The 12,010-nt window shown below is 25.3% G+C and overlaps 3 protein-coding genes across 3 annotated transcripts; all 3 read right to left on the bottom strand.

Moving 5' to 3' along the window:
* Positions 1-4,005: 4,005 nt before the first annotated feature.
* On the bottom strand, positions 4,006-4,546 carry LOC113552583. Its single transcript, XM_026955439.1, has 3 exons — positions 4,504-4,546; positions 4,334-4,448; positions 4,006-4,189 (listed from the first exon to the last, which is right to left on the bottom strand). The coding sequence occupies exons 1-3, from the start codon at positions 4,544-4,546 to the stop codon at positions 4,006-4,008; spliced, it is 342 nt and encodes a 113-aa protein (XP_026811240.1).
* Positions 4,547-4,666: 120 nt separating this feature from the next.
* On the bottom strand, positions 4,667-5,068 carry LOC113552585 (protein GVQW3-like). Its single transcript, XM_026955440.1, has one exon. It carries the CDS (start codon positions 5,066-5,068, stop codon positions 4,667-4,669), a length of 402 nt encoding a protein of 133 aa, XP_026811241.1.
* Positions 5,069-10,219: 5,151 nt separating this feature from the next.
* LOC113554441 (KRAB-A domain-containing protein 2-like) lies at positions 10,220-11,586 on the bottom strand. Its single transcript, XM_026958290.1, is given in 3 exon segments — positions 10,220-10,291; positions 10,354-10,985; positions 10,987-11,586. Coding segments are annotated over 2 exon segments (1,080 nt in total). The 5' UTR covers positions 11,449-11,586; the 3' UTR covers positions 10,220-10,291; positions 10,354-10,367.
* Between the last annotated feature and the right edge of the window lie 424 nt (positions 11,587-12,010).

The raw sequence follows: 12,010 nt of genomic DNA on the forward strand, positions 1-12,010 counted from the left end.
CACACCAAATTGCGGTATGGAGACAGCTCAACCACGATACTACGATAGTACTATCTTAAATGGTGGGTTCAACTTTACTGAATCGGTATAATTCATGATATTGATTTTATATTTACTAAGTATTTGTCAATGTCAAGTACTAAAGTTTAAAGCGACTGATATAATTGTATAAATTTAGAATGTACTTACTTTATTAAATATTAATTGGTATCGTTCATATTGTTCATACACAATTTCCAATTTTCAAGTCAAAACAACTTAAAATCAATAATACTCAAGATGAATGCTATAGATGTTTTAAAATCGAAGTATTCACTTCGTAATAGGCTTTCAGAAAAGAATAAACTTATAAAAATTCTATTGGCTATTCAAGTTTCTTGTTGTACTGCGGAAAGATAATTTTAGCATCGCGGTGGTTAAAAACATTTTTGAGGACAACAATGTCTCAAAATCGTTTGAATAATCTAGCAATATTGCATATTCATAGGAATGAATATGCGGATCTTTTAAAACATAATATATATTTTTATTAATAAGACCAAAATTCGTCATAAAAATACATTTTCCATAAAAATTTTTAAAATTTTTTCCAATCTTAGTGTATTGTTGTTACATATACTAAGTTCATATGCATTTCAAATATTCTTGTATATTGTGTAAACGTATAGTTAATTAAAGTCAATTTATTAAATACATAAACCATATTACATTAAATTTCATACAATTTATCAGTATTAATGAGGTATAAATATCCAAAAACTTTCAAATGAATTGAAAGTAGACCAGTCTAGGTAAAGGTATATAATTATGTATCATGTATTATCAAGCATACGAATGGTCAAAGGCTTTACACACTTGTTTTTATAGGACAGATGGGTAACCTTGATCACCCTATGATGTTTTTAATTTAAGTACCTATGGGTAAGACAATAGATTGTATGTTTTATTGTTACTGAGACATCCAAATTTTTCCATTTCGACTTCAGTAGAATCAGTTCCACACCGGACCAGTGTACGTTATAATCGACCGTTCAATATATTATATGCATTGAATTATTTTTTTTCTTATTAGAAACGGACTTTTCTTGATGAGATGGGTACTTGATATTTTAGCTAAATGTTTATATTATTATTTTATCTATAAAAAAATAATAATCTATAGTAAATTTTGATTTTTTTTTCTACTCTATTTATAGAAAATTTTAATTTTAGATTATTTTTTTATGAATGTCGATAAAAAAAATATCAATGGTAAAAATGCTTGAAAATGCCATACAAAATTCTTAATATTAATTTCATTCACCAATTAAAAAACATTTAAAATAAGCATTTAAATTTAGAATTTCGATAAAATTCGTCAACATTTCGAAAATTATAAAACATTTTGTTGTTAGAAAATAGAAATTCATAACAAAATTTATTCTTATACTTATGATTTGAAAATTTAACACTAGGTTCTTTATACGTTTTTAAACCTAAATAAAAAAAAAACATTTACTAGAAAGTCAAATTAATTTTTATGACTGTTTGAACTAAACATTTTTACGATATCGGATTCAACTGTGTAATAATATTAATAATTAAGTCTTGGATTTAATAAATGCACTAAAATCATCGAAAATGTCCTATCCTAAAAATGCCCTTAAAAAAAGCATCTTACGACGAAAATTACCTTAAAAATGATCAAATACATAGATAATATTTTTAATTAACTACATTTAAACTATTAAGTTGTATTATGTAAAAATACAATATTATATTATACTCGTATATTGATAAATATACTAAGAAATGCGAAAAAATAAAATCTATAAATTTGTTTACACTGTTCTACAATATTTTTAAAAAGTTATTATTAAATCATAACTTATATACTTAAATAATATAATATGGTATAAATATATAATATGTTATTATAATAATTAAACACTAATAATATAATAAATGTAAAATTGTTTGCAAAAATTAAATCAAACTACCGTAATACTTAAAAAAAAATAAATGACTATATAAAAAAGCATATCATGATAACAGTATAAATATACTATACAGTATATAAAATATAACATGAAATATATTTAGTAGTTTAGCCTGTCAAACCATTTCAGCTCAGAATCATTGTTTGTAAACATTGATAAATCATTGATTATTTCAAGTTTAACAATCTATTTCAGTAACCCACTCAACACCTAATGTACTTATAACAGAACGGAACCCACTGCCTACCTTTTTTTTTCGTTTTTCTTGATTATTATGAAACATTTTTGGAAGCATTTACTTTTGATTCCCTCAAGGCTCAAGCTACCAACGTTATTTAATTTTCTATCAGAAACGATCATCGAAGTTGAAAATTAAATTATTTTTACTGCTCTTAAGGGTGATGATAGACACATTAAGAAGAACACACATCATTATAAATAAAAGACATTCATTACTTCATTTTAAATTCAAACATTTGTAAATTTAGCTATTTAAGCTTGCGTAATATTTGATTTTAATTTAGTTATCATTGCTGTTAGGAATGTGAATCTAGTGAGTATTTTGTCGGTCAAATAAATGTCTTATACATTTCTTAATAATTGGAAAAAAATGGTAATTTTAACACATAATCAATTTATTTTATTGTAATTCATAAACAAATAACTACGAATTTTTGAAAATTTCACTAAATGTTTATATTGGAGTCCACACACATATGCATAGGTATTACATATATTATTCTTATTGAGCTATTTCTTTTTTTTTTTTTTAATATCGTTGATTGAATTAGCAACCATTAATGATTGTCATAAAAAAATGGCAAAATTAATAATAATTTGTGAAATTATAACTTAAAATCATTGTTGTAATACAAAAGTTTTTAATCATTATAGAAGAGTAGATAATAGTGCAATTGTAAATTGTATAAGCTTAATGTAAGCCGGTTACAATATATTTTATTATTTTATAAGAATAAACACAGTTGAGTAAATTAAATGAGTGCATTAAATTTGTTTTATATTATGAGTGGAGCAAAGAATACGTATATTTCGTAGCCCGTAGGTTATGACATAACGTTACATAACGTTGCATTGTATAACATTTGTTTTTACTTTTTTATTTTTATGTCTCTTTACAATATAAGTAGTATTAACACAAGATTTTTCAATCTTGAGAGTAGTTGGATAGCAAATTGGATCGACTCTGTACTTAAGAGAAGTTTTGAGAAATTAAATACTTCTGAAAATAAAAAATTCCTAGTACTTTTTTTTAATAAATGAAAAATAAACAACAAATTAAGGAAAAATAGAATTGTTACGCTTAATTAGTTTTTAATTAAATTGATTTTTTTTATTTTGTTGAAATTCAAAAACGAATTGTCGCAGAAACTTGAAATTTTCACAAAGTGTATATATTATCATTTATCATTTTCTAAATAGGTGTGATATAATTTTTTCAAAATATTTTGACTCTTGAAAAAATTATAGATAATTTTGTTTTCTATAAATATCGAACAAAAACCATTCGTTGGGTAGAAATTAAAAGAAAATTTTTATTTATACTATGCATTTGAATTAAGATTTTTAACAAAATTGGTCAAAATTGAAAAAAAATGGAAACTTTTTATACTGAAACCATAAAAAACTAAAAAATATATAAATACAATTATTTTATTTATATTTTAAGTTCAAATTATAACGAAATTATTTATTTAAACGATAAATAACGATGTTAATTACTTTGTTATAATTTAAAAACATTATTCGGGGGAACGGGAACCTATAACTTATATTATCATGAATTTTACTTTATGCAATAAAGACATTTTTTATTTATTTTATGATATTCTTTATTTACACTATAAAGTATAAATTTATTTTTACAATTTTACGGTACATACAGAAATATGTTATTATATTTTGGGTTGTATAAGTTAAAATAATATTATTATAATAATTTAATACGAGGTGTGTTCAATAAATACCCAGACAAAATTTATTACAAATTATATTTAAAACTTACAAACTATTTAAATGGATCACCTTCAAAATAGTGTCCTTTAGCTTTAATACAATACTCCCAACGGTCTTGCCACTTTTTGAAACATCTTTGAATTTCCTCCATAGTTATAGCCTTTAGCTCTTGTGTCGCGTTATGGATAGTTTCGTCAACGTCTTCGAATCTATGGCCTTTGAGGGTACTTTTTAGTCTCGGAAACAAAAAAAAATCACACGGAGCTAAGTCAGGTGAATATGGTAGGTGAGGTACCACTGGTATATTTTTAGATGCCAAAAATTCACGTATGGAAAGTGCTGAATGCGCTAGTGCATTGTCATGGTGCAAAAATCATCACTTTGATTTCCACACTTCTGGTCTTTTACGGCGTACTTTCTCTCTTAATCTTTCTAATACTTGTTTATAGAACACTTGATTTATTGTCTGACCCGTAGGTACAAACTCATAATGAACTAAACCAAAAAAATCAAAAAAAACAATAAGCATTGCTTTGATGTTTGATTGGACCTGACGACATTTTTTTGGACGAGGTGAATTTGCGGTCTTCCATTTTGATGATTGCACTTTGGTTTCGGAATCATATCCATATACCCATATTTCATCACCCGTAATAATTGATTTAATAAAATTTGGATCATTAGAAACCCGATTTTTTAGTTCTAAACACACTTCAATGCGATGTTCCATTAGCTCCTCCGTTAACAATTTTGGTACTAATTTTGCGGACACTCTTCATACCCAATTCATCTGATAAAATTGAATGACAAGTGCCAATTAATATACCAACTTCATTGGCTACTTCTCTAACAGTTAATCTTCGGTCGTTTCTAATTTTGTTTCGAACAAGATCAATGGTATCATTTGTTTTTGATGATGATGGACGCCCAGGACGATGATCATCTTCAATGGATATCCGACCTTTTTTAAAACGTTTGAACCAGTCAAAAGTTACACAGCGGCTTAGTGAAACATCTCCAAAAGCCAATTTAATCAGTTCAAAAGTTTCCGTAGCATTTTTACCAATTTTGAAACAAAATTTAATACACGCGCGTTGCTCCGTAATATTATCCATCGTAAAATCGCGATTTTATACAAAACGACCAAATTTGAACACGTATTGTCGATGACTGATTTGAGATAATGATTATTAGTATATACTGAAATAATGGTCATTATCTCTAGTTTATTTTAGCATAACAACATTATCGATAACATTAAACGTTTTTCTGAAATAATTTTTGTCTGGGTATTTATTGAACACACCTCAGTATTAATAATATAATAAATGCAGTGTTTTATATTTTAATATATATAGGTCTATTTTCTCTAAAAATTAGTTGTGACGGTAGTGTGGAATTCTCTTATGCTACATTGTGTAGATATTGCAATATTTCTCAATTGTGATCACATAATTCAAAATTAGTAGGTATTTATGATTTTTGGTTAAGTATTTAAGTCTTTCGTCACTACCACCACTCTTCTCCATATTTCACTGTCAATAGTTAGCTCTTCACAGTTGGATATGTCTAATATAACAAGGTTTTTCTGTAGTTTGTTTATCTATCACAGTTTCAATTTACTCATCTTGTTCAGCTTTTGCTTTTCATTGTTGCCATTGTGTCTTAATCATTTATCATGTTTATAATTTTCCCATTTTTCTATATTCTTATTTTTCCGTGTTTTGATTCCGTTATGGTCCAAATATTTTTCTTAATATCTTCCTTTTGAATCTTACTATACATTATTCATCTTAATACTATCTTGATACTAATTTGGATTTTAAAATTGGTTTCAGAAATTAAGCAAAGAAACACGTTATTAACTGAAATAATCCTGTTCTGGATTTCTTTATCATTGTTACCCTATGAATTTATTTTCTCTCCTGAATATTTAAATTTTTCTACCACGTAGTTTATCTTCATGCTAAAGAGTTAAGCCTTATATTTTTTAAATTTGTTTTATGATTTTATTTGTAGGTCGTTATACCAATCGTAAATTATTTTAACCATTCACAATAATATGAGAATTAATGGACACTTAGTTAAATATAATATTCATACGTGTCTTACAGCTGACAAATACAAATGATTATACTGTTACTGTTAAAATATCTAAAAGATATTTTCGGTGATCAATAAATTGTATTTTACATTTTTATAACTTATGACCTATATAACCTTCCGCTAAATTGTCGTATTCAAACTGTATCTTTCAATAAGAAAAATATAATGTGTAAACTAAATGGCCCTTGCTGCCAAAGTTAAAGGACAATTAAAAAAAAAAAAAAAATCTAAAACAAATGTACTGCCCCATTAGTATATTTAAAAACAATGTATAAAGTAATATAACTTATTATGTAAACGTGAAATTATTGTAGTGAAGAGAAAGTGCATAAAACTTAGCCGACTAATAATATTAACTATGAACTCAATTATCAATTTGAGCTATTGTAGATGATTCTGCATCATCTTTGAAATTAGCTCCCAGCTCTTGAAAAATTGTTTTTTGGTCTTGGCCTGAAAATATAATAAATTAATAACACAATTCTATTCCATTCAAATAATTTCAAAAGCATATACAACTAGTTTAATATTATGCTAATCGGATATTAAGTTTGATACAGTATTAATTTTTCTTTGGAAAATATATAAGCTTTCAAAATATAAATTCCTCATTTTATTTCTTATGAGAAAATATTGTGCTTGGTGCAACTCAATCATATAGTTATATGTCTATATACTATAAAAAATACACGAGTGTTATAACTTATAACGATAGATACACGATAATACGTCATAATGTTTAACCAGGTGTGCTAAAACACCTATAATACTATTAAATTTATTAAATTTTTGATTTTATAGTTGACTTTATAATTTGGTAAATTATATTTAAAAAAAAGCTATATATTTGAATGATGAATAAAAAGATATTATAAAATAATTAAAAAGTTGCATACCTTCAAACAATTTAAATTTCTTTTTGAAAAAGTCTATATGGAACGGTACTATGTCTAAAGAGAAATAATTATTATTATTTAATATTTTTATTCAATAACATACACAAATATTAAATAGGTACTTAAAATTATGATAAAAACGCAGTTATATTTAATATTCATAACTTAGAATTTAAAAAATGTATTTCATATTGTCATTACTCATTGCAATAAGTATACAATTAAAATAAAAAACTTCGTTAATTAAAAATCTTACTCATATTTTTCATTCTCAATACATAAAAATTATAGCTTTCACGTCTTAATAAATATGCTGTGAACATAAATATATAAAATTGATGAGTATTTTTTATTTAAAAATCTGAAGGAATGTTTTGATTATGTATATTATAATTAAATTTTAAATTTTACTGAGATTCTTATTGCATAATAATAATTTGAAACTTTTTATTTATTTTAAATTTAACCAAATTGATATTTAAAGAATCAATTTTTAATAATATTTTAGTTTTCCTTTTTAAAAATTAAATCAAATAATGTTTTCCAATGTTTATTGATGTTAGATAAGATTTTTGTCTTTCTACTATTTGTAATATTAGATATTTTATTGTATGTAATATATGTTTGAAATGAGATAAAAATAAATGCAAAGATTCCAGTTCTATTGTATCTTAAAATTATTTAAGTTTTATTTTAAAATAATATATGTTGCATCTAGTTATTATAAGTAGTAATATGCCGAGCGAACACCAATTCAATGAAAAAAACTGGCATGACCCAGTGTATTAAGCTGGCTGCCCCTTCGGTAGTAGGTACAATAGGGGCAACCGCACTGCTTTGGTTTGCGTTCGGCCATTAATGTAAGAATGTAGAATAGCATACGTGATTTTAAATTTTTCACTCGATCTAAGCTCATCATTTTCACTAGAAATAATTTTATTAAAATTCACAAAAATATTATAAACAACTATCCTATATACAAATAAAGTATTAGTAACCATAAGAAAACAAAATAAGTAATTTACTCCTCTACTCGTAATGAGTGAAATAACTATAACTACAATAAATAAAAATGTATGTTGTTATTTAAAAAAATAAAAACATTTTTTAAATGTTGTTTTATTTTAACTGGAAATTATGTAAAAAAATACGTCAATAGATTTTGAAATAATGAGAGTTGTTTAATAAAAGAAACACTCAGTATAGAACCTTTCGACTGTACCTCATCATTGAGTGTCTTATGTTAGAATTCAATGATTAATAATTGTATAGAATAATAGTTAGATGTTTGAAATTATTAGATTGAAGTATTTTAAATTACTTTATACATTTATTAGGATCTTACTTTATTCTTTAATTTTTTTTTCTCAAAATATACTTACATGGTTGAGCTAAATAATATATATTGAAGCATATAAGAATTTCATACTTGTACTGTAGGTTTAATAATATAATTTGTTCATGAGAGATTTAGATTTTTATTTTTATTTTTATATTTATGTAGATACTAAAATAAAGATACTCTGTTACTTAAATAAAAACTTAAAAACAATTTTCTTTCATATTTACAAAAAATATGAAATTAAATAATGTAATTTGTTTTATTAGGGAGGTTATAATATTGCCTCTATCTATTTCTGTATTGACAAATAAAATTGTGTCTTTATTACGAATAATATTCGTATCCTATACTATAGGTATATACAAATAACTCTTTAACAAATGGATGTTCATTGTTCAAGCGAAAAAAATTCTGTGTACTAGATTGCCTATCTTAGCCCCTTCTGTAATAAAAAATATAGGATTATAACATTGATAAAATATTAGCTTATTTATTCAGAATTTTAGAAAATCAAAAAAAGTTGTATGTCTTTTAGTGAGTAGATTAATTCAAATTTTTTACTTATATTATGCTACTTTTTAATAAATAAATATATAAATTTATTTAATAAATTAAAGTTAATTCTTCGGGTTAAGATTTTCTTTAACATCCTTATCTAGCAATAATTTCTAGAAATAACCACCTTTTTTCTTCTATATTTTTTGTTAGTCAAAATTTAACCTAGTTTAACTAAATGGTTAATTTTATCAATATTATACATATTATACATATTATTAAGCTCATTTTAATTTGTTTTGAAATGGTCTCTCATTTTTACATTGGTCATAATACCAAAAATAGGGAAACAATTTATTATATTTTATAAATCATATAATATTTAAAAATTATAAGTTTTTATAGATAAATTAATGTGAGTGGGCTTAGTGTGAAAAATATCCAACATTTTAACTCCTTTTTTATGTTAACTCAAGTCACATAGAAAATTTAATGAAAAATAAAATTAATGATTTTTTCAATGTTAACGTCATGCTATGTTTTCTGTAGAAAAAGGCTAATATAAGCAATTTCTACAAGGATCAGAAAACTTTTTTCCTGCGAAGATCTATTGGTTATTTAAATATATTAATATATATTAGTATAATTACTAAAACAGAATAATTATTTTTTAACAGCAATAACAGCTGATTTATATCTACAAACTTATATTAGTTAAAAAGTAATTTTAACTTACATTTTACTTGTTTCTTAATGTATTTAACAACATTTTTGTTTAAATATACTATAAACATGATTTAAAAATAATATACATTTTAATATTACTAACATTTTAAATCTTGTATAGTTAATAAAACAGCACTTACACAAATATTTTACTGCATATAAAGTATATAAAATAATTGCATTACTTATTTATGAATCTATCAAAATATTAATTAGATAAAGTTATTGGTTCATAGTTTATGATTATAATATTTGATTATATATATGTTACGGTTAAAGCGCGTAATCGGGCATTGTAGTACAATGCACGAACAATGTATACAATGCCCAATTTCAATAGACAATGTGGACAATTATACACTTTGCCCGGGCATTGTATAGAATGCCCAGAGCATAGTGGGCAATCACAATTAATTAATTAAAAATGTATAAAACAATTTTTGTGATCTTAATAATTTATTTTATGAATATATTAACAAATTATTTATTTATTTTACAACTTAAGCTATCATGACATTTAGAAGTGCATAGTTTACCTGCAGCCCTACACTTACATTTATTTGTCTTGCATTGCTGTTTACAGGTACACCGGTCATATCCTTGACCGCCAAGATTTGAAAACTTTCTAGCCGCTTCTCTTAATGAAATCGGAGATGTTATTGGTACTGTTTCAATCTGGAAAAACGACTCTTTGCATATTTCAAATTGATTTCTAGTGTAAAGTTGTTGAAGTTTACTTTCAGTGGTACCAATTTTATAATTATTGTTTTTTACTGAAAAAAATCAGGTTTTAGTTATAACATAATAAAAAAATAAAAATTATTATAAAAATTACCAGACATTATACTCCTAAAATGGATCGCAGATCACTCCGTGCTTTATCAACATCAGGTATTCTAATTTTAACACTTTCGCCAATTTTCCCTTCACGAAGTCAATTTTTGAAGCTTGTACTGTTAAATTATGCAACGATTCTCTTCTTTTTTCAATTATAGTTTCCTGTCTTGATTGTATAATATCAGCTTGTTCTTCGTTAACATCAATATTTTCTTCAGAAGACGTATCAACAGATTTTTCTTTAGATTGTTTCTTGGTTTTTTTTTCATGAGTGGTATTAATAGAATTCAACGCGGTTTCTAAATCTTCATCAGTCTTGAGCTTATGTATAATATTTTCTGGTAGAGAAGTAGATTTCAAGCCTATTTTTTCCCGGGTATCAAACATAGCCTCATAAGGAGAGCACTTAATTCCGTGATGTAAACTTCTGTTTTTCATAAATTGATTGAATTTAAGTCCCTCGCTCCATTTATTAGTTTTATTATCTGTTAACCAGGTGGCAAGCATATTTTCTATATACTGGTTAGCCCTTTCAACAGAGCCCTGACTTTTCAGTTCTTCCCACATACTGCATAACTCTTCAATAACCTTGTTAACAAATTCTCTACCGTTATTACTCTGTAAGAATGCACGGAGCTCCAAATGTAGTAAAAATATCAAGTAGTATATAGGCAACTTCTTCTGCACGTTTGTGTGTTAATGATTTAAGTAAAACATACTTCGTTAGGTGATCTTGATAAACTAAAATAAATCGATAATTTCCATCAGATTGAGCTTGCATGTCAATCCAATCTACTTGACAACGAGAATTCATTTCTGAAGAAATTATTGGTGTAACAACTAGCCCTTTTTTCACAGTTTTACCTTTTCTCTGACATAGTTCACATAAATTTAAATATATCATTAAACATTCCCTAGTAATGTTTTTATATTTTGCGTTCAGTTCATGTTCCATTCGGTTTCTACCTTCATGTCCAGTTTGCAAATGCACGTCATGAATTATTTTGTAAAACTCTTCATTATAAACATAATATTTGATAGCATTTGGATCAGTTACCGGTACAATTAATTTTTCAATATTACTTACATTCATTATATCATAGTGCTTGGTTTTAATTTTGCTCCATTTTTTAACCGTTCGACTTCTTCTAATACTTCGTTGTATTTTACTTCACTTAAAAATACATTATTCGAATTTATTTACTTAAAAGTATATTAAATTGTTCATACAATTTTAAATCAGCCATTTTAAATATTAAAAAATAGAAGTTTTAAGAAAATTTAAAATAATATGTATAAAAATACAACCGATCCGTTAAATGGTGTAATTTCAGCTGATCTGAAATTCTATATTATATCTACGGTCTTAAATGTCGTTGGCAAACCCTCTGATAAAATTATCACGTGGTAATAAGCTATTTATTATTATCCTTATTATACTCGTATTATTACAGATATCGAAACTATATAGGTATAGATCGGCTGTTTCAATACGTACAGTTAACGTATAGTTAGATACCATCGTGGAGAAAATGTAATCGATAATCGTTATCAACGTTATCGTTGTAACGTTAAAGAAAAATTATACTTTATACATACAGACGCGGAATTGCAATAAACTTATATTGCCCACAAACAATTAAGCACTGTACACA

The sequence above is a fragment of the Rhopalosiphum maidis genome, chromosome 2 (genome assembly GCF_003676215.2).
Source record: "Rhopalosiphum maidis isolate BTI-1 chromosome 2, ASM367621v3, whole genome shotgun sequence".
Lineage (NCBI taxonomy): Eukaryota > Metazoa > Arthropoda > Insecta > Hemiptera > Aphididae > Rhopalosiphum > Rhopalosiphum maidis.

What these genes read in the sequence shown, in the direction of transcription:
- LOC113552585 (XM_026955440.1), bottom strand. Translation starts at nt 5,068, where the DNA reads ATGGATAATATTACGGAGCAACGCGCGTGTATTAAATTTTGTTTCAAA.
- LOC113552583 (XM_026955439.1), bottom strand. Translation starts at nt 4,546, where the DNA reads ATGGAAGACCGCAAATTCACCTCGTCCAAAAAAATGTCGTCAG. An exon ending in GTCCAAAAAAATGTCGTCAG is followed by an intron (nt 4,449 to 4,503) that starts GTCCAATCAAAC and finishes TTTTTGGTTTAG; the next exon opens with TTCATTATGAGTTTGTACCT. An exon ending in CCAGAAGTGTGGAAATCAAA is followed by an intron (nt 4,190 to 4,333) that starts GTGATGATTTTT and finishes TTTGTTTCCGAG; the next exon opens with ACTAAAAAGTACCCTCAAAG.